A 22114-nucleotide genomic window follows, 5' to 3' on the forward strand; every position below is an offset into this window, starting at 1 on the left:
GAAACATTAACAAGGCTCTTTCCGCATACTGTTAAGCAAAAGACAAGTCACAGAAAACTGTACGAAAGATGCTTTGCCTGCGAAACAGAGAGGAACTCATGTAACAACGGACGGAGCTTGGTGTATTTAAAGGTCTGTGACACGGAACAATATATTTGTTGCCGTTAAGTACGTAAAGAAACATTGTCATCAAGGTTTATTATGTAATATCGGATTTAAATTTCATAAATTGCACAGTTATTGTATAGCAAAGGTGCAAAGAAGATATGGCTACATCTTGATATAACATAAAGTCTCATCGTTAATACATAACATCATTCCTACAAGGTATGTAAAATTAATTTCGTGATCGTGTTATCTCTCGTCGCCAGCGTGTACCGTATTTCCCGGCGTCGAATACGCTATATTTTGCCCACACAAAATCTAAAAAATTTACACTGCGTCTTCTAGCCCGAAGGTTACGCTGCTTCTAGACCTAAACCTAAGCCTAGTGGATGGGTTTTGATACCAGACAGTAATCCAAGCCCATCTACATGGCTCAGAATTAAATGTATAAGTTATTTAGTATTAAATAATAAAATAAATAAACAAGATAATCATAAATAATCACTAAATTCATTGGCACTTTTGCAATAGAGTTAGGTAAAAAAAGTCGATGGTCTCATTTGCCTGTTTTCCATCAAATAATGACATTTTTAATCACTTCAAACGATCTTGATAGTAAGAAAATATTACAAGAACATAAAAAAGTAAAAATTCGGAAACGCTACAGGATAACGGTAAAATATCGTAAGTTTGTTTTGGTACCGTTCAGACCATTCTGTTCCGTTGTTGTGTAACGATTTCAAACACAGACCTGTTCTCAGTGGTAGTTCTCTGTAACAGCTGAGATGAATCAATTTTTTTAACACAGCTCATATTATGCCTTCTACACAAAATAAAGGCACTCCGAGAATAGGCTTGCAATGACGTTATTAACGATAATAATATATTCCAGTGGTAATATAAGGAACACACTTTCAAAGGTAGATATGATAAGCACATAGCTCACAAAAAATGACAAGTGGGCAAGAGGATTTATGTGCAGTAACTCACTGAATAATCTGAAAAAAATGTTTATCTTTTGTCTTCAAAATTTAACTAATCAAAATGGGGTTACGTCTTCGACGCTAGTAAATACGGTATGTAAATCACCTGATTGCGCACCCATACACTCTGTGCAAAACTTCGATGTAGGTTGGAGACTATGACCATATTGTTAGCACTATGGTCTAAACTATACATCGCTCTGTGTCCCAGAAACATGGTATAATTAAAACTACAGTGTCAGTCAACAGTTCATCATTATGGCTACGTACTGAGCACATTATATCATGCAGAGAATATTTCCAAAGGCAGTATCGCCTTGTACTTCGTTCTTGAGAAGTGAGATTGACTTTTATAAAACATACAGTGTTGCAGGACATTCTAAAAGAATAACAAAATTAAACTAACAACGTAAAATCTGTTTTAAAAGTTTCAGGTCCAGATTTAAGATAAACCTAATGAAAACGCCTAAAGAAATATATGCGATCTTATTCCTTGAACTTATTAATCCTATTTAAATTGCTTCACAAAATATGCGACCTTATTCGTTAAATCTATCAACAGTTTCCTAAATGCTATTTAAAGTATTTAAGAAATAAATGTGACCTTTCTCCTTAAACCTGGCCAGTTAGTTAAGGCGCTCGACTCGTAATCCAAGGGTCGCGAGTTCGAATCCCCGTCACACCAAACATGCTCGCCCTTTCAGCCGTGGGAGCTTTATAATGTTACGGTCAATCTCACTATTTGTTAGTAAAAGAGTAGCCCAAGAGTTGGCGATGAATGGTGATGACTAGCTGCCTTTCTTCTAGTCTTACACTGTTAAATTAGGGACTGCTAGCGCAGATAACCCTCGTATAGCTTTAAGCGAAATTCAAAACAAACCAAATCTATCAACAGTTTCCTTAATGCTATTAAAAGTGTTTCAAGAAATATATGCGACTTTATTCCTTAAACCTATTAAAAATACGTTTTTCAAGCATATTTTTTAGAATACATGCTAATAAAATATTCTTCTTGATAACTGCTTAAAGGGTTGACGTTACATCTTAACTGCGTGTATTGCCCATCTCTTTGGAATTAGCCCACCCCCGCTAGTACAGCGATGAGTCTACGGATTTACAACGCTAAAATCAGGGGTTCGATTCCCCTCGGTGGGCTCAGCAGATAACCCGATGTAGCTTTGCTATAAGAAAACACACACACACGTTTGGATTTTTTTTTCTGTCAGATTGTCTTGAAGTTCATAATGCGCTAGCGATGCTTAATTAAATATTTTTATCGATTCCCAATTAAAGTTTATAACTTTTTCAAAGAGATTTGTTAGAGTTATAATACCAGTCGCTGTGTTAAGTTTTAAAAAAGTTAATTTTAATTAAAAATTAAAACCAAGTATATTAAATGAAAAACAGTATAAAATGACATATTTTTTACTAGTAAATAACTTGGAGCACATTTATAGATATTACTGTTAGTAAACCTTTTATTTCTGTATTCTTCGTCTTTAATTCTTAGATTATTAATTTACTGTAAATACTTTTTATGATATTAATGCTAGAATTACACAACACTTATATAATTGTTAAAACTATTTTGTGCTGTTTCTAAATTACTTTTGTACTCTGGAAAATAAAAAAATCTAATGTTCCATGAAGCCTTTAAATCTGCTGTTCGCGTATTCTGACAATGCATTCAAGTAAAAACACAGAACTAAAACTAAAAAAATAACATCATGTGAACAGAATATTTTTGTCTTTAATAAGAAATAAAATACTATAAAAAATCAAATATCTGTATATATACGTTCATGTTTAAATAACTTGTTTAACAAAAACACTGAAAATGTAAAACTTATGAAATGAGTACAAGTACTTCTATGAAAGGTTTTGTGACTAAGATCATAATCTAAATTGTAGATTATTTGAAATCTCTAACTACATTACTGCTTCATTTTTAGGTTTACAACAACTTTTTTTTTCTACTACACATATGTTTAAACAACTAAACTAAAACCTACCATACTGGGAATTTTTCTCTTCTTCCAGATCAGCCCAAACGAGACACCCTACTCCGAGTACAGCGACACCTACTCCTAAAATATGGACAATTTTATAACGGACCTTCAGAAATATCCATGACAGGGCCAACACCATGGGAATAGTAAAGCAGTCGAGAAGCTAAAAAAAGTCCCGGTCAAAGTTGAGCAATTTATTTTAAAACTATACATGTTTTCATACAAACGCAAGAAAACAATATATTACCTCATAAATACAATATAACAAAATGTATACATTTCAATATATCATAATGTGCCGAGAGAAGAGATAAACTCTCTAGTAGTAAGCCAATCTATTCTCCAATAATTTATATTTAAAGGATGACTTTTTTTTGGTGTATAGTAAAATATAATGGAGTTAAATAGTTTATACTTCTGCAATTTTGCTTGTGTTTACTGCGCAACATACTAGTCTAGTTTTTAGTTCTAACCCTTTTACTGTAGCTTGGTAGATTATTTCAATCCTGAACTAAATTCACCAAGGCATCTGTATCTTAAACATAAAATAAACATAAATCTACATCCTGGTATTTATATTATCTACTGTAGCGACGCTACATATTTACATCTAGAACTTCGTTTTTTCAATCATTTTAGTTTAATCTCAATTATTTACTTTAGAATCTTAGCTGTTGAAATTATTTGCTTTTAATTCTCTTCCTCTGATCTATTTGATAAAAGAGTAGTTCAACAGTTGGTGGTGGGTGATGATGACTATTTGCCTTCCCTCTAGTCTTTCACTGCTAAATTAGTGACGGGAAGCGCAGATAACCATCCTGTAGCTATGCGCGAAATTCAGACCAAACCTGACCTATTTGAATTTTAGCAGGTTTTATTCATGCGTATGTTAATCTTAGCTTAAGATTTACGCCTCAGTTCTAGCCTTTTAGATTTGTTGTACCTTAACCTCAGTCTGTGAAATTACCTGTTTTATTTCTGTAACGTACTAAATTATTCATAACCTTAACTTATCTACTATTTGTACATTTAACCACAGGATCAATACATTTCGCATAAAACAAGAAGTGTTTTGTTTTGTATTTATAATATGTTAAAAATATATAACAATGCACATTATCATAAAAAAAACTTACCCTTTTAATATGCTAGAACTAAAATGAATGTAGTTATAAATCCTAAAATCTCAATAGCTACATTTTTTTCCGTGTAAACGTTTGTGTCATTATATAAGTAATTTGAACGTTCTTGGAATTATATTTTGATTAGTAATTTCTCCGAGTTTAGATGAAAAATAAGACCTGACATGGCCAGGTAGTTAAAGCGCTCGACTTGTAGTCTGAGGGTCGCGGGTTCGAGTCCCCATCACACCAAACATCCCGCCCTTTCAGCCGTTGGGACGTTACAATGTTACGATCAATCCCACTATTCGTTGTTAAAGAGTAGCCCAAGAGTTGGCAGTGGGTGGTGATAACTACCTGCCTTCCCTTTAGTCTTACACTTTTAAATTAGGAACGGCTAGCACAGATAACCCTCGTGTAGCTCTGCACAGAATTCAAAAAACAAAACGTGTAAACTAAATAAATAAATATCACGGACTGAATCATAATGATAACAGAAGACATCGCGTCATAACACACAATCACATATCCCTAATGTCAACATTTTTATTTTTAATGAAACATATGTTGCAGATATGATTGTATAAATAATATATTATTCAGTCTCTTGACAAGAATGTTTCATCACAACAATAATTTTACCAGTTTTTTTAACCTTATTCCTTTAAATTCTGTCTATTTTCCAGTAACTGTTTTTCCATTGTTGCTTCAGGTGTAATTTCTCTTCCCGTTCCTTTACCAAATGTTTTCACCATTTGTTCTTCCGACAGGCAGTAAACGCATTCTGTCTAAGATGACGAACAGTTGTCGATAGCTAAAGAACATATTTGCAGTGCTGTTGTAACAAACTGGATTAATTTTCTATCACCGTCTGTTATGAAAATTAACTAAAAAGAACCAATCTAAGACGTCGTATCGATCTCATCTAGAATACACTCACTTTTCCATTTACAATAATTCAAAGCCTGGCCTCACTAATGTTACTGACAAATTTTATGTTATAATCTTTTTCTCAAGTTCTCCTTTATTACAGACCTCTGAATTGCAGAAAGAATTATAACTAATAAGTTACGCACAAAATTATTTGTGGAAAGCCATCAGAAATGTAGTTTGTAGTCATCTAATTATTTTTCAAATTTGCGTTTACTCATGTGAAAGTTGGTGCTTTTGGTTTTTCTCCACGAAAGTCGTTTTCAAAGTAAACCTTTCTTTTGCGATTTTGTTCATTAAAATTCATATTCCCATTACACATAAAAATATTCTGTGGTACAAGATTCCAAACCCATTTTGTTAATGAAAGTGAGTAATGAAGTGGTTTCCTACAAGATAATGACACTTCGACATTACCGTTTTGTTCTCTTGAGCACCTGCTGCCTTTTGAAGTGCTTAGATAATAAAAATTCCAGACAAATCTTATGAATATTACACTCACTCAATGGAAGATATGATTTTCTTCTGCTCAAATGTAATTTCCGATTTAAAAGCCAACGCTCGAGGCACTTGACAGCTTTTTTTTTATATATATAGAGAGAGAGAGTTAGTAGGGAGAATCTTTTCATCTACATCATTGTTATAAAATCATTGAGTTCCTGCTTAAACAGTCACTCTCAATGACAAATAAAAATTCACATATTACCCTATTAATACTCCAAGCACCCTTTCTTCAATGTTTTGCTTGAACAGCAGCAATAATTGAGAATTATTAGTAAGAGACTCGTACAGATTAGTAAATGTGACCTAATTACACCGTTTTAAACAAATAGTGTTAAAACAAAAGTTGCAAATAGAATAATGTTCATTTCAATGTAACTACTTAGAGCCTAAACGCATAAACTAGTAGCTTCTTTTGGAGTTATCACTACAGCACGAAGTGATACTGAATATCAAAATAAATATTGAACTGCCCAGTGTTTGTTTGTTTTTTTTAATTTCGCGCAAAGCTACAAGAAGGCATTCTGCGTTAATCATCTTAATTTAGCAGTGTAAGACTAGAGGGAAAGCTACTCTTTTACCAAGAAATACTGAGATTGACCGTCATGTTATAACGCCCCCACTGCTGAAATAACGAGCATGTTTGGTATGACGGGGATTCGAATCCTTCATTTCGAGTCGAGCGTCCTACCGAACTATGTCGGGCCAAATTGCCTAGTGAAAAATCAAGTAATGTTTCATGTAACTAATACATAACTAATAGTAGGTAACATCTGGCAGTTATAATATAAGATGTATCGTGTGGTAAGAATTAGACAATAGCACTAAATTAGTTTTTATTATCCTATGTGGCATAGGAATTGACGAGAAGTATGCATTAGTAATGTGAATGTTGTATATTCAAAACGAGTAAAATAAGCATAGTTAGTTTTAAAAATATGAAAATTCGATAAATCATGGTAACGTTGAAAACCTCATTGTTTAAATAATCATCTACTTTACATGCAAATCGATCCATATTATGTGCTAGTGACAATTTACGATTGTGTTCAGTCTCGTGCGACACCCTGTATCATGAATGAAGGCTGTCACTGATCTCTGAAAACTTTCGAATGCAATTGATCTAAAACCAATATCACGGTGGGTTGCTGGTGAGTTTCTTGGAAAATCCTTCAAACCTCCACTTTAGGTCACACTAAACGTGGACACTTTGTCGGTGTGACGTCTCTAAGATACCATAAAGCGTTTGTCACTGGAAGAACAGTAAAATACGTTTACTTTAAAGCTTTCTGAGACTTTCTGTATGATCTGCATGAGTCTCCAGTCATCCGTTCCAAAATGGTCAAAAGCATTCAGAAGGCTACGTCTAGCGTGCCAGAAAACTTTCCTCCACAGCCGAGAAGCTGAAGACTGGTATGAATCAGTTTCATCAAAATTCAACATAAGTGACAGTTTCAACCTTCATTTATTTTACTGTAAATACGTATGACAATCTTGTTACTTGATGGATTCGACGGAATTAGTAATGAAGAACAACACAGTTGAGAAAACACAAGTGTCAGCGTATATTTAGAAATGACAAGTGCCGGTGACAAATAAAAAGCACGCAAACTATTAATATTGTTTCGGTTGTCTATGTTAAATGTATTAATGATTTTCTTACTTCTATATTTTCAGATCTATTGTAATATTTAGGATATTAAACAAATTATATGTCATAAATGCATATATTCACTGTAAAATACCATGACTGTCACAGATATCTTTGTAAAACAGGTATCAAAATTGTTTTAGTTGTGTATGTTAAACCGTTAAAATTTGTTCTAGATATACAAGATACATGTAAGATACCGTATGATTGCTTTAGTTGTATATTTAATTTATCCTTAACCATATTTGTTTAAGTTGTACATGATAAACTGTCTAGAAGCTAGGAAAATGCATTGAGGAAAATCAAGTAAAACAAAATATCAGGTATCATGACTGTCCTAATCGAGGCAGTTCACATGGGGTACACGTTGCACATGCATAAACACTTATATATATATTATACCAGCACATGTAAGTACATCAGAGGAATAAAAATAAAAAGCATCATACCAAAATGACCGGGTCTGTATCCATACAGCCCTTATTTGTTACCCTTGACCCAGTTTTATATGTGTTTTCTTCTGGAGCTATGTTTCACCCTTTGTATATGTTCAATTTTGAGAAACTTCATTGTTATTCCACATGATTACGTTTTTATAAGTTACTCTTTGAAACCTCGACTTTTCCGTTGATACATTATTATACCAGTTGTTTATATTAACTGGTTTGGTACCAAAACTGTCAATTTCCGTGACTCTTTTCAATTGTAAATTTTAAACTAGTAAAAACATGATTATCCCAGTTGTGTTTCTCATCCGTCAGGTGGAAAGACCTAGCATAGAATCACGAGCAGTACGATTAAAATATATCGCCGAAAATGCTTGCCAGCCATTTCAGGTTGTTATAATCTCATTAAATCTTACAATTCGTTATATAAGTGCGGGCCAAGAGTTCGCAGTGTGCATTGTTCAGTAAATACCTTAATTCTAGTCTATCACTATAAAATAAGGAACAGCTAGCTCAGATAGCCCTCGAGTAGTTCGTCTGGAAGTTCAACAAAAGTAAACAATCGGATGTAAATATTGTCTATATGTGTAAAGGCTCAACTAGTTACTTATTTTGCCATGAATTTTTCATTAATATATCGATCTATCCACTGTTAAATACTATTATTTGCCTAATTATGCACGCTAAATCATCACAGGTAGTATCACTGTTACAGAGATATATAAACCGTGACGTATCACAACAGGTCTCACAAGTATATATAATAAACTGTATAAAGCTGTTATTGCTCAAATTACACATGTTCAACATTCTGAGTCCTGGATTGCCAATTAGGTATATCGTTTAGGTTAAAATATAAGCTATCACACATTATAATAATCTATATTATATTTACATCTTTAGTTACTAACTTGTATCATATCTGCATGTAATAAATTTACAGGTATAACATTGGTCGTAGTTCTATATTTTATTCTATATATAACTGTAATTTAATTGTTACAGACAGGATGTTACATTTTCAAGTTAAAATGTCATGTTGCATGATTATTCATTTTGCTTGTATTTGACTGTTAGAAGCCATGTAAGTTTAAATGTAAATCTCTATAATAATGATCGTTCCAGATTAGTATCTTCACATGTCTTCTACAAGTACTATCCCAGTTATTTAGATTAAACTGTTTGGTCTCATGGTTGTCCTGGTATGTATGCATAATTGTTGGTCACCATGACTGCTTCAGTTCTTTACACTAATCTTTCTACAGTACGTTTGACTTAGTATGATTTCGACTTCTAGTAGTCCTGATTACGCGAAGGTTCAGTACGTTACATTAAAATTATTTTGAATATGGACATTAACAAGACAAGAGACAACCAAAGCCGATATCAGTCGCGATGGAATGAATTGTATAACAACTATATTTCAGCATTACTTGTTGTGTTATGGGTAGTGTGACGCCATCAGAAAATGATCAGCTTTGGTAAATTATGTAACAGCCATTGCAGCTGCAAACTATTAATTCGTTTACAAATATTCAGGTGGGGGATTTAGAATTTCCAAGATGAGGATATTCTTTGCACGTAATGAGACTGGAAAAATAGCTTGGGATACTAGTACCATTCTAAAGAAACCTGATGCAAGTTGTATTCCAGCCGTGGTAAGTAAGTGTGACGATTCGTAACAGGTAAAAGAAAGTCTACAAACATAAAGATCTACACGTACTTCGAACAACAGTAAGAATATTCATCTGGAAATGTGGCATTAGTCATGCGTAACGCAATTTGCGTCCACTATATAACTGTTCAACGATTGCATACATGAATCAGTAACATATTAAAACAGGTATCCTTATTAGTTCGTACGAGGATATAATATTCAAATCATTCATTTCAGCGCCCACTAATTTCTGTAAGGTTGCTATGTTGAAATGAGCATCGTAAACCTTAGTCCTTCTTTCTATACTAGAAGAATTTTGGAAACCTTTCGTAATGGAAACTAACTGCAGAGCTGTCGAGAAAATCCACTTGTAGAGAAAAATATATATGTAGAAACGGTTCGTTTAGGTTGAGAATTTTTGTTGGTTTTTTTTTTACGTAGAGGAGCGAACAACGTTTCGGCCATTTTCGGTCATCGTCAGGTTCAGTTACCTCTTCCTTTCTTTGTGAACCTGACGATGACCGAAAATGGTCGAAACGTTGTTCACTCCTCTACGTAAAAAAAAAAAAAAAAATATCAACCCAAACGAGCTGTTTTTACATACATATTTAACTGCAGAGCTATAGTCAAAACGTATGGCCATCAGATACAATACGACCAGATGTGGTTACACTGAATTTAGCTACGTGGTGGGTCTTCAGTGTAGTTTTAATGTAACATATTAAACCCCGTGTGAGTTAAGCTGTCTGAAGCCATTATTAACTAAGTTATAATGTTTCAATCTTATTTTCCAATTTCTTACTCCTGAAACTGTCAGGTAACCATAATGGTCTCATTTGATTATGTTAGCGGAATCTATAATTTTCCAGCTATATATTTAAAAGTTATACTTTTTATATACACAAAGAGTTGTGTTAAAATATGTTGTGTCATAATATAGCTGATACAATTTATTGCTTTAATTTGTTTGATTTTTTGCGTAGGAAAAGTTTGGGACAGTATCAGGCTACATAAAACGTGATGTGTTTGCTAATTAGCCGAAATACAGGCAAGTTCCAAAGTTGTACAGTTTGACTTATATTTATATATCGCTACAATAGGAATCTTTATTTATTTCCCCGCTGGTACAGGGGTAAGTTTAAAGATTTACAACGCTAAAATCAGCGGTTCGATTCCCCTCGGTGGGCTCACATATAGCGAAGTATGGTTTTGCTTTAAGAAACACACACATACATAATCTATTTAAAGATGTTGAAGCAATAATTATCGAAATATTTCAGAATTCGTTCATTCTAATTTTTGGATTGATAACCAATTGTTTGGCATGAAAAACACAATTTTGTATTGTCAATGGCTGTTTGTTACTTTTAATTTTGAAAAATAGCCAAAGAGATTTTATCCTACAGAACAGTGCATTTCACGAAAATTGTCTTTAACTACAAAGTGTTTCTTTATATCTTTTGTTATCAGCTATATCTGAACAGAATAATAAAATCGTTGTCACTGAAATTGTTTACTTTTTCTCCAAAGTATGATTTTGATTTCTTTATTTAACCAGCTACTATAAACACTACTGAAAAAACATCTGTTTTAAACAATGATGTTCTTAAGTAGCAATAATTTTTCATTGAAACAGATAAGCAGTGAATTTATGTAAGATACTTATCATATGATCAATTTTGATGAGTTTGGACATCCTACACTATATAAAGGATTGTATATGAAAGAGATCGTAAACCAATTTGGAGCCCGGCATGGCCAGGTGGATTAAAGTGTTCGACTCACGAATCCGAGGGTCACGGGTTCGAATCCCCGTCGCACCAAATATGCTCGCCCTTTCAGCCGTGGGGGCGTTATAATGTGTAGGTCAATCCCACTATTCATTGGTAAAAGAGTAGCTCAAGAGTTGGCGATGGGTGGTGATGACTAGTTGCCTTTCTCTCTAGTCTTACACTGCGCAGATAGACCTCGAGTAGCTTTGATCGAAATTAAAAAACGAACAAACAAGCTAATTTGGCTTACTTAGTTGTATTTTAACTGAGACTACATTTCATTTCTTATGCCAACAAAAATATTATTTTTGTATTATTTTATGTAATAAATACATAAATCATAACTTTTCTTGAAGTAATCTCTTCAAACCAAAAATGTGGAACAAAAAAACATTCACTTTTAAACTTTGAAATTAAAACCATTTAAAGTAAAATAGCAAAAACCACTGTTTTGTTTTTTCATTTGTGAAAAAATACATTCTCTTAACTTGGACAACTTTAAAATACGAGCCCAGGATTAACAGTTGTCACTGGAAAATTAAGCATGCTACTTTGATTGTATGTTGGTTTGTCGTTTTTGCTTAATGCATACGAGTGAAAAGACACCATTCACTTAATGGGAAAGTTAAAATAAATTACCATTTTCCTCTTCAGAAAGCTTGTTATAACAGTGGATAATATATTTTAACATTTGTTTTGAAAGTCATACAGTTTGACTGTTTTTTAGAACTTTTAAAGCTCGGTGGCATACAGTATGATTGTGAAGTAAACTCAGGTTTAATTAATTTCAAAAACGTGATTCAACAACTGAAATTACGAAGCAGAAAGATATATTTTAAACTGTTTTAAAACCTGCTCTGAAAAAAATTGTGTGATGCGAACTACTATTAAAAACTGGTATTTAAAAATAACATTAAAATTCCAACAACCTTAAAAGTACAAAAACAAGGAACAGAAAATATAACAAAACATCATGTTCTTTTCAACACAATTCAGTTTTAAGTATTGAATATTGCTATTGTTTTAAATAGAAATCAGTTATTGATACTTACATAAGCAGAACATGAGTTTGATTAATAGAAACAAAAGTTAGATTAACTAACAATGAAATAAGCGATTATTAAAGATAGAATACAAGTATACTTAACAACTTAGAGTTGATGAGCCAATGAAACTCAGTTGCTATTGTGCTGTCGAACCTGTAATCTATTTCACTCAGCATATATCGATTATCCTAGACGTATAGTTACAAAGTATTATATTTTATTAATATTTTGCTACTTGTAAACGATTTCTCAGTTTTTATGAGTTAATTTTATTTTTATTTTATTGTACACTGAGTAAATTTATGTGAGATCAAAGCTAAAGCAGTGACTTCTCCTACTCAAAAACATCTAAAACAAAGTTTTTGTGGTGTAGTACCAAATACATTATAATATGCTAGTTATTTATGGAAAAATAAGTAGAAAGTTAAAAGAATGTTTTCGTGTAAACATTTCTTCCACAGGTCCATCGGTGCAGATATCAACTAACTTCTACTGTTTTTGTTACAATCTGAATGCTGTTTCGTATGGTACAACGTACACATATTTCAACAAAACACTGGAATAAAAATAAAACGCTTCTGGCTGTTAAATAGTTGTTTGAATAATTCTGGTGATAACTCTTTGTTTGTTTCGAAGGTTCTCGTGTGTTCTTGTAAAGCTACTCAAAGGTTATCTGCACTAGCAGTTTCTAGTTTTCAACTCGTAAACTAAAGGAAAACCAGCTAGTTAACAGCGCCCACCGTCAACTCTTCGAATAGTAGTATTTGCCCTTCACTCTTTTTTAGGGCACGCACAGCCACATGCCACGTTCTGTCCCGGTAAAATTTATTTCAAACAATAAAAATAGTATTCTTTTTCCTTTGAACTTTAACTTCCACAATAGAAACTGGAGATATTTAATACAGCTTTCATTAACATTTATGTAACAGCCTCAGGAAGAAAGTAAGGACTATAGAATTTAAAGAATATGTCTAGAATAATTTTTTCACTAAAATGTAATACGTTTAGTTTATTAGTAACGTCATACTGATCAGTTATCGCTATATCCAATTTTCTCTGTTTATATTACGACATTCTTATTATTATCATTATTATTACACACAAGACAAAATGTATTGTAACGGATTTAATATGATTTTAATATCTGTTTGTTTCAGTTTAATATGTATATATTTAGAATTGTATGTAACTTATATTGTTAAATATGTATTGTGCAAGTCCCGCCTGTTCTTTAAATTTGTAGAAAATTCTTGAGTTTAAGAATCAACAGTATGTGTTTTAGAAAAGCATTAGAGACTCTTTAAATATTGTTGTGCCAACTGAACTTTCTAGAACTTGGCCTAAAGATCACAAATCGACGTGCTAATAGACATTTTTATAATATTGTTTGGTCGCTACAGTCAATATACTATAAGCCTCGGTATCTATAATAATGACAAACGCTTATTAATCGCACAACTACACATTTGACCAGAAACGTTTATAGAATTCGAACATTACAAGTCGTTTAACTTCTGTGGAATAACTTCGGAAGTTAGTATTTCTACGAGGACATTAGATATATTCGGTGGCATAAAAACTTACGTGTGACAGTGAAGCAGCTAGCTATATAGCTGTCAAGTGAAGTGTGCCTGTGCGTGAACATAAAATAAATTCGTTATTCGTAAACGCCAATAAAAATTACAGTTATAGACTGGATATCAGATTCGGTATTGTTTGTACGTTTGTAAAACTCTTGTATATAAATTGTTATTTCTAGTAACTATTTGTAATAACCATAATTATAATTGTTTTGTTGTTTGTATATTAAAATATAGTTGTGTAAAAAAAGAAAATCTCGTTGGCAAATATCGCAAACTTAATGCATATTAACAAGTAACGACGTTTAATTAACTTATAAATTAAAATTAAAATTTCTGATGTTTAAAATTCTGATACGTAACATAATAGATAGGAGACGACTCGTCAGAGATAAATAATAATACGTAAGAATATATATTATTTACCACAAGCAATATTGTAATTTTCGTACGTACATTATGTTATATGTATATCGTTGAAATCTAGTGTAGATTAATATCTTATCGAAGAATGCGCTAGAACTACCATTATATTATTATTTTATGCAAGTCTAATAAAACTTTAAAATACCCTTTATAACCTAGTAACCCGTGTACGCCATCTTATAAAAAACTAAACAAACCAGTATTAGGTAAAACATTTGTCGCTAAATGAAAATGTTTTATATAACTGGCTACTGAACTTGAAAAAAGGAACCGAACAAGACAGGATTTGAAGTGAAAACATCACTTGATGGGCTAATGGTCATATAGCAGACTAAGCTGTCTGGATTTTATATGGAGAAAAACTATTAATGCAAATAATTTATGGTCATGCAAAATAAAAAACGCACAGTGTTATCTAATATAGCAAAGGATTAAATAAATAATTGAGAAAGGTGACAGAAAGAATCAAGTTACTGTGAAGTACATTAAGAATTAAGCGCGATGAATGTTGAAGATACCGTTATATCTATTAAGGAAAAATACGTTAAACCGTAGCATAGGATTTTTTAAAAATTTAGAGTACATTACGTGGATTGGATTATTTTAAAAATTAGTTTTGAAAGAAATCAGTGGCTTATTTTATTTATTAACTAATGTTTCGGTTTCACAGATTTATTCATTATTAGAGCTATGATAAAGCTTGACAGCTTGGTAGACATAATCCTTACGAAGGTGTAAAAACCTCAATTTTAGAAAGTAAATGTAAGAAGACTTTGATTTCCTTTAGAACTGCTCAGCGGTATGTCTGCGGACTTACAACGCTAAAAACCGGGTTTCGATACCCGTGATGGGCAGAGCACAGATAGCCCATTGTGTAGCTTTGTGCTTAATTCAAAACAACGACAACCTTTGGAATTAATGATACTCTGTACGGTTTTTAAAGATAGTGTTAACCATAATAAATAATATTTGAAAAGTAATAATATCTCAACGTGTTCTCAAATGCAAGATGTATGCGCATTATCTTCTAAGCAACTATTTCAGTATTATTATTTAACGATAACATTTAAAAAACAACAACATCTGTTATAGGTGAAATAGTTAAGGTGACGCACTTCACACTGCTTTTTTAAGGGAAAGGTATTCTTCTCTGCATTTTTAATAAAGATATTTTAAATTTAATCAAACAAAAAATCGAATTTGTTTGTAATTTAATCAGACGAAAAATATAATTTGTTTGTTTGCTTTGTTTCGGCACAAAACTCATTGAACTATTTTCGTGTGGATCGAGTTCTACATCAAACTTAGCGCTGACCCACTGGAAGCATCTAATTATAAGTACCTACATTAAATTTACATACATCATTCCAATCAACGTATTTAATTTCGAATTCGCAGCTTGTACTCTGTAGTTTTTGTCTGAACTAAACACTTACGCCATGATTCATAATATCTACAAACGTGCGAGTAAGTCATAATATTATTCTGAGCTTTATTTTATATTGTAAAACTTAAAAGTGCACTTCAAGCATTGTAACAAACAAATACAAAAACAGCTAAATGTATTGTACAGAAATATTTATAAAATATTTTTATAGAATGATAAGTAGACGCATAATAATACATAAAATCGGATCTAAAAATAATTAAATATAATAACAAATAGGCAAGGATGAAGACAGATGGTTTGGTTAGAAAATACACAAACAGATCTCCGTACGCAAATATATGTTTTAACACAGCTAGAGTTAAATGTATACACAGATAAAATGGAAATATAGACAAGCAAATGCGCAGACAGTACAACACAGTCAAGTACTGGATAAACATTCTAGCAGATACATACAGAAACTAATGTATGTTGATGATTTACATAAAAAACAAACTAATAATAGACAAATATCCGACTTATTTGTATCTTGTCTTCTTTAGTTACAAACTATTCGTCTTCCAACATCCAAATAAAATATATGTCTATTAGTAACGTCAAAAATAGTGTTTTCTGATTAGCAACTTAAATCTCCAAATATAATAAACAATTCTAGCACTTTTGTGTTGATTTTGTTCTTCTCTGCTGTTCGTCTCTCAGACTGATCTATTTGTTAATCAAGTAGCTTTCAACTGAAACCTTAAATAACCCTTATTAGCAACTGTTCGTAACCCAAACCTGGTCGTTAGAGAAAAAATAACGGTTGATTTTACACTTGTCTGATGATATCTTAATTTTTACGTCAAATCCGTGATTTGCTAGAAGTCTACTTACCTGGATACTTGTTAGAGTAGTGTACTGATAAGCTTTGACCAACAAAAAATTAGCTTCCACGTCGGCCACTGCTACCAATAAATATTTCCATCCTCGACTGCGTAAAACAGGAATAAGTCCTTGGTCTCCTGAACGGCATGCCAACCACGTGGTGAACACCGTACATAGAAGAACGTAGCTGAGGAAACTCTGAGCTTAGGGAAGACAGAAATACATTTACCATAATAAAGATAAGGCTTTATCAACTGTTTTTGCTTATCCAATTATTTTTTTGTTTAAGCCGTTAATTAGCATCGCTGACTACGTTTCAATATATAAAAACTACAAACGAAAGCAGAAAACAGATAAACACTCTCTTGAAACGTAGCAAACTTAAATTTAAGTTAAGATAAAACGTACAAAATCCATTTTTCAGTTATGTTCATCGTATTTTTAAGTTCTAAACTTTTTATTCCTTTAAAGACTCAACTTATAAAATAACGTATCTTATCAAATCTTAACCAATCTTTAAATTAACATAAATATTAAAATAGTTGTAAAGTTAACGATTTTTTATTTTCAATTTCTGCTTTGGCCATTCCTAATTTAGAGTTAAGTTTTAATCACCCTCTGCCAACTATTGGCTACTTAAGATTCAGTGTCACATTATAACGTCCTCACGGCTGAAATGGCGAACATGTTTGGTGTAAGGGGAATTCAAACCCTCAACCCTTAAAACGCGAATCGAGAGTCCTAACCATCTGATATGTTTAGCCTTAAAGGTAGCGATAAAATTACTATAGTAACTTACATACTTACTTCTACAGACTGTGGATAGTTTTGAAAAATACTGTAATAATTACTTACTTTGTCCTTAATAACCTTTAAGTTTTTTATCCCCAGTGTACTTAAGGTACATCTAAAATTCATGCCAAAATCTTTGGATTCCTACTTATTAAACATGTCGCCTCCTAACGGCTTTAAATTAATATTTAAAGAATTGGATAAACATTTAACATCAGCTTTCCACGTGGATCAATGGTTTCGCGTCATGTCTTTGCGGCCTTTGGCAAAAAAGACACTTTATCCCACTTGTTTTGGTCTAGCCAACTCTATGATAAGTATCTGGCTGTTAACTGCGAGATAGCCTGCTATGGACTGTTATTATAGGTCACTTTTCTTATACCGCTAGAAACCGAAACCGGGTTTCCATACAGATAGCCCTTTGTGCAGCTTTATACTTAATAACAATCAACATTAACTCATCTGGTTATACCACTAGAACTGGAACTCTACATTCCCAACGTTAAGTGCCTTTTAAAGGAACAAAGAGGACTTAACTCTTTAACTAACAAACTTCAAACTAACTGGCCCTTGTGTACCAATGGGAAGCTTGAGAAATCGTGATTCGATCCCTATATAAATAACCTTTTGCGCTTTGCGCTGAATCAAATGAGACATTTAGTTATTTAAATTTAAACAAGCATATATATTTGAAACATAAATCAAATAATACGTTTGTTTGTTGAGTTTCGCGCAAAGCGAAAACATTCTATTACAGAACTGACAAACAATAGTATTCATCTGTAGTACGCACTTCAAACGACATAAGATATTGGAAAAAAAATCACAGTGAGGCTAGCAAAGGTTCCTAAAAAATAATATAATATCGATTACACAGTTTGTTCAGAGAAACATTAAGAATCATCAGTTATATATAAGAAAGTGTTTTCTTTAAATAAAACACTTTAGTGTAGTCTCTTTCTTCAGTGTTTCTTTCTCCGACTGGCTAATCAGGAGAGATGGTTATTAGTTTTATCCTTCGTAGAAAGAGTATATTAAATTATATCGTAGTTTCCAGCTTGTTTCATCTTTTCTGTCTACCCAAGATATACTATTTACTTTCAAGATCACCTCAGAGACATAGTATTAACAAAGATTGTGTACTCTCGCCCCGCCGCTCCTTTTCGAGTTTAGTTGCGTTTATTTTAAATAACATCAAATTTCACTTTCGAAAACTGAGAAATTCCTTCTCAAAGCTAGAATTTTCAAAGATAGGATAATATATATTTGTTGTTTGATGAAAAGTTTAAACCTTAATGTGTCCATCAAATTGTTACATATCCCATTTTCCAGAGTTATTAAACCAAATTCGCTAAAACATCTTATCCGGATCCGGTTTCGCATTCTTACCAGTTTTGGGGAGATAGAAATGCGGAAACCCAGAGAGAAAGATACACATACAGATGAACCCGATTGCAATGAGGGACCGTGCAACTTATATCGGTAGAGGGCACTAGTAGCGATGCAGTCCTTGTCTATAGATGTTAATATTCTTCATGTTATTTGTCACGCTATGTTATTGTACTTTCTCTTTGCTTCTTAAATATAATAGCCCCAAAACAGTTCAGACGGAACCAGTAGAAACCGAAGAAAGGAGTTGTTGTTTGACATTCATGTATCTGAAGCTATCTATGATAGGCCTATGCATAGGCGAGGGTGTTAATAAAAGGAAATAGTTTCTGAAAGTTAAGGCTTAATACGAGATATTATGCTAAATTACAGTTAATAAAATATAAGGTTTATGTAGCAAATCTGTTGACCAGGCAGATTTACTTTTTTATTTGAGTAAGTTTCTGTGTTTGTATATTTTCTTTCCTATATTGGTTAAGCTGTTGGCAGAATAAAACAACTGCTAAGCGGTGATAAAAACAGATCACATGCTAAATAAATATAGTTATTAAATTCATTCAGTTAATTAATTCACAATTAAAGTATTCAAGAAAGTACAATAATTCTTTTATCCATTCACTTATATTGTTTTGCACAGCTGAGTTCGTCCTGCTTTATTGTACTTATGTTACTTTGCACAGCTGAGTTCGTCCTGCTTTATTGCCTTAAAATGGTCTCGTCACAAGATACTCTTTTTTTTTTTTGTGACCAGGTCAGAATTATTGTCCAGGTCAAATTATAATACCTGATTCGTTTTAGAAGCTTTGAATTATGTATTTAAGAATTAATCTTATACCCCAACTATATTCATTTGATCGATAATAAAAATGGTTAGCGTCACAAAAACGTAGCTGTTTATTTATTTATTTACATGTATTGCCTACATTGTAGAAACATATTAAACATAATGTCAAGTTGTTTGCTTGTTTTACTAAAATATAAAAATAACATTTAGTAGGTTTATTTGAAAGTTAATATCATATAACTTCAAGTTTATTGTTACACCGTAATTAAAGGCAATGACGTAGATTCTATTGTTTCATATTTTATTTTTTTGTATCTTAATGGAAAACAAATAAGCGATAACGACAGGGGCCTTACCATTCACCGTACGAGATATCAAAAAATGTCTATTTTAATAAAAGTAGTATTATATATATTATTTTGATGCAAATGGTGATAAATATAAAATCTAAATTTTAAATTTGCTTAGTCGGCAAAATTCAATATCATGATATTCTAAACAGTTTGCTTACATTACAATAATAGTTTATGTGGCTGGTATATTCTTCCACTTTCTTTCTTTTAAAACTCTAAATGCTTAACTCATCTTAATATATCCTATCTTTATACTTTGGATCTTCAATAAGAATCAATATATTAAAATATTTTTACTTTCATAAATATGTTCATTGATCCTTTGCTATTTTGTTTAAAACGAAAAGGGAGTTATGGTACATTATATTCCAATTTGCCAATACATTCATAACAGTAAAGAGATGTAGTGACAAGAAAATGGTGATGTTGGTATTTGTTAAATACTTTACTTAAGAACTCTTTAACTGTCTTCCCTAAAAGCAAATGCTTGTCACCATTATGTCAGAAAGTTGGTTCTAAGAAAATAACAAAGTCTTGAAAACGTTCAGGTGTGAGCCTGCTGTAGACTCGATCACTCAGTAAAGTCAGTTGTAAAATTACAAGAGTAGCTTTTCAGGCTGACTAGAAAGCACATCAGGGACTGAACATTTGTAATGAGGTTTGTCTGTTTCATGGCACTTGGAATCATGTCAGGCTTTCCTGGTTTACTTGCTCTTCGTTTTTATTTTTATTTTCTTTTTTTTAAGGCCCCTTATCTCATTCAGTCTTCTTAACAGGATTGGTCCGATGGAAGTTGCTCTAAAAGGAGGGACTAATACTGAGTTTCGAAATAGGCTTAACCAAAAAAAACCAAAAACCAATACACGTTTTCAACCAGAATAAGGGTTGAGGAAAATAAATCTCCCTAATAATTGAATTTAGGTCCTTTATCACGTGATACTAAACATGAAAAATGTATTTTTTGAAATACAGTGTGCTCCTTCAAAAAGTAACAGATAAATAACATAACCCAAAAGCATTTATTTTGCTGTTGGTGGAAAAAGTAAGTACAATAATTTTGACTTAAATTTTATTGACTTCCAAATATATAACTGATTCTATAGGTGTAACGGTAAAACAAGTCGTTCTGAAAATATTTTGTAAGGGTTAAAAAGAAGTAAAAAACATGCCACATTATTAAAATCTAGAGTTTTAACCTTATAACAAGCATTTATTAAGTCGTATGAAACGTCTACACAACTATATATAGGCCCGGCAAGGTGAGTTGGATAAGGCACCAAATTCGTAATCTAAGTGCGCGGATTCGAATCCCCGTCACACCAAACATGCTCCCCCTTTAAGCCGTGAGAGCATTATAATGTGACGGTTAACGGCACCAACTATTCGTTGGGAAAAGAGTAGCCCAACAGTTGGCGGTGGCTGGTGATGACTAGCTGCTTTCCCTCGCGAAATTCAAAACAAACCAAACATATATTATTTTTATTATTTAAATGAGCGTAATATAATCTAATTCGAGACACGAAACTTTAATTTTTAGCACCAATAGCAATTTCTGCCAATTAATAATAGCTCACAATGTTAACAACACGTGAACACATTAATAATTGTTTCACAAACTCAACAGATGTAGGTGACGTCATCGTAAAAAAGGTTCTATTTATATAAGTCATTATGAATGACCATACCAACCCAAAGTAACTGCAAATATTAAAAACTATAATTTAACTAGTGTTATATGGATTGTAGCTATATTATTTTCTTTCCACCTGAGAAAGTGTATTCAGTTCTGGAAATTAGATTTTGTTCAATTACGATACGTTCCATTTGTTAAAAATATTACTTTTTTATCTCGCATTCTGACTAAACATCATTAGAAATATAAGAAATACGATTAACCATCAGGAAAATATATTTATTCCGAACATTTCATTATCTTATCTTTATCAATAAGAAAGTCTCCTCGCGATTAGTAATAGTTCTTATACTTCTGTTACAATATCAAATATCCTCTACTTCCCTTTAAAATCGTTAAAAAATAACTGACTTAGCATTCTTCGGGCTTGTTTACAAAAGCCATTTTGTCTGTTTCTCTCAATTGTTGTCGATCATTTTGTTTTGACTTTGTAACGTTGTAAGTTTTTGCTAATCATAAGAACTGTGCTTTTGACTCATTTTCTTTTTTCAACTAATTATAACTCAAGACAAAAAACTTCAGTTCTTATGATCATTTGTAGTTATTTATTCGGTCGTAAAGATTTGGTTTGGTTTCTTTTGGATTTCGCACAAAGCGACTCGAGGGCTATCTGCACTAGCCG

The 22114-nt window shown here is 32.3% G+C and overlaps 1 protein-coding gene across 1 annotated transcript in view; it reads right to left on the bottom strand.

Moving 5' to 3' along the window:
- The window catches only part of LOC143250651 (solute carrier family 35 member F2-like), a 223855-nt gene that overhangs the window by 22246 nt on the left and 179495 nt on the right, over positions 1-22114 (bottom strand). Inside the window, exons 3-4 of the mRNA XM_076501514.1 lie at positions 16491-16684; positions 3101-3260 (exon numbers count right to left, since the gene is read on the bottom strand). Coding sequence (XP_076357629.1) covers positions 3101-3260; positions 16491-16684 — 354 coding nt within the window. The remainder of the gene's footprint in view (positions 1-3100; positions 3261-16490; positions 16685-22114) is intronic.

Source organism: Tachypleus tridentatus, chromosome 5 (genome assembly GCF_004210375.1).
Source record: "Tachypleus tridentatus isolate NWPU-2018 chromosome 5, ASM421037v1, whole genome shotgun sequence".
In the NCBI taxonomy this organism is placed as follows: domain Eukaryota; kingdom Metazoa; phylum Arthropoda; class Merostomata; order Xiphosura; family Limulidae; genus Tachypleus; species Tachypleus tridentatus.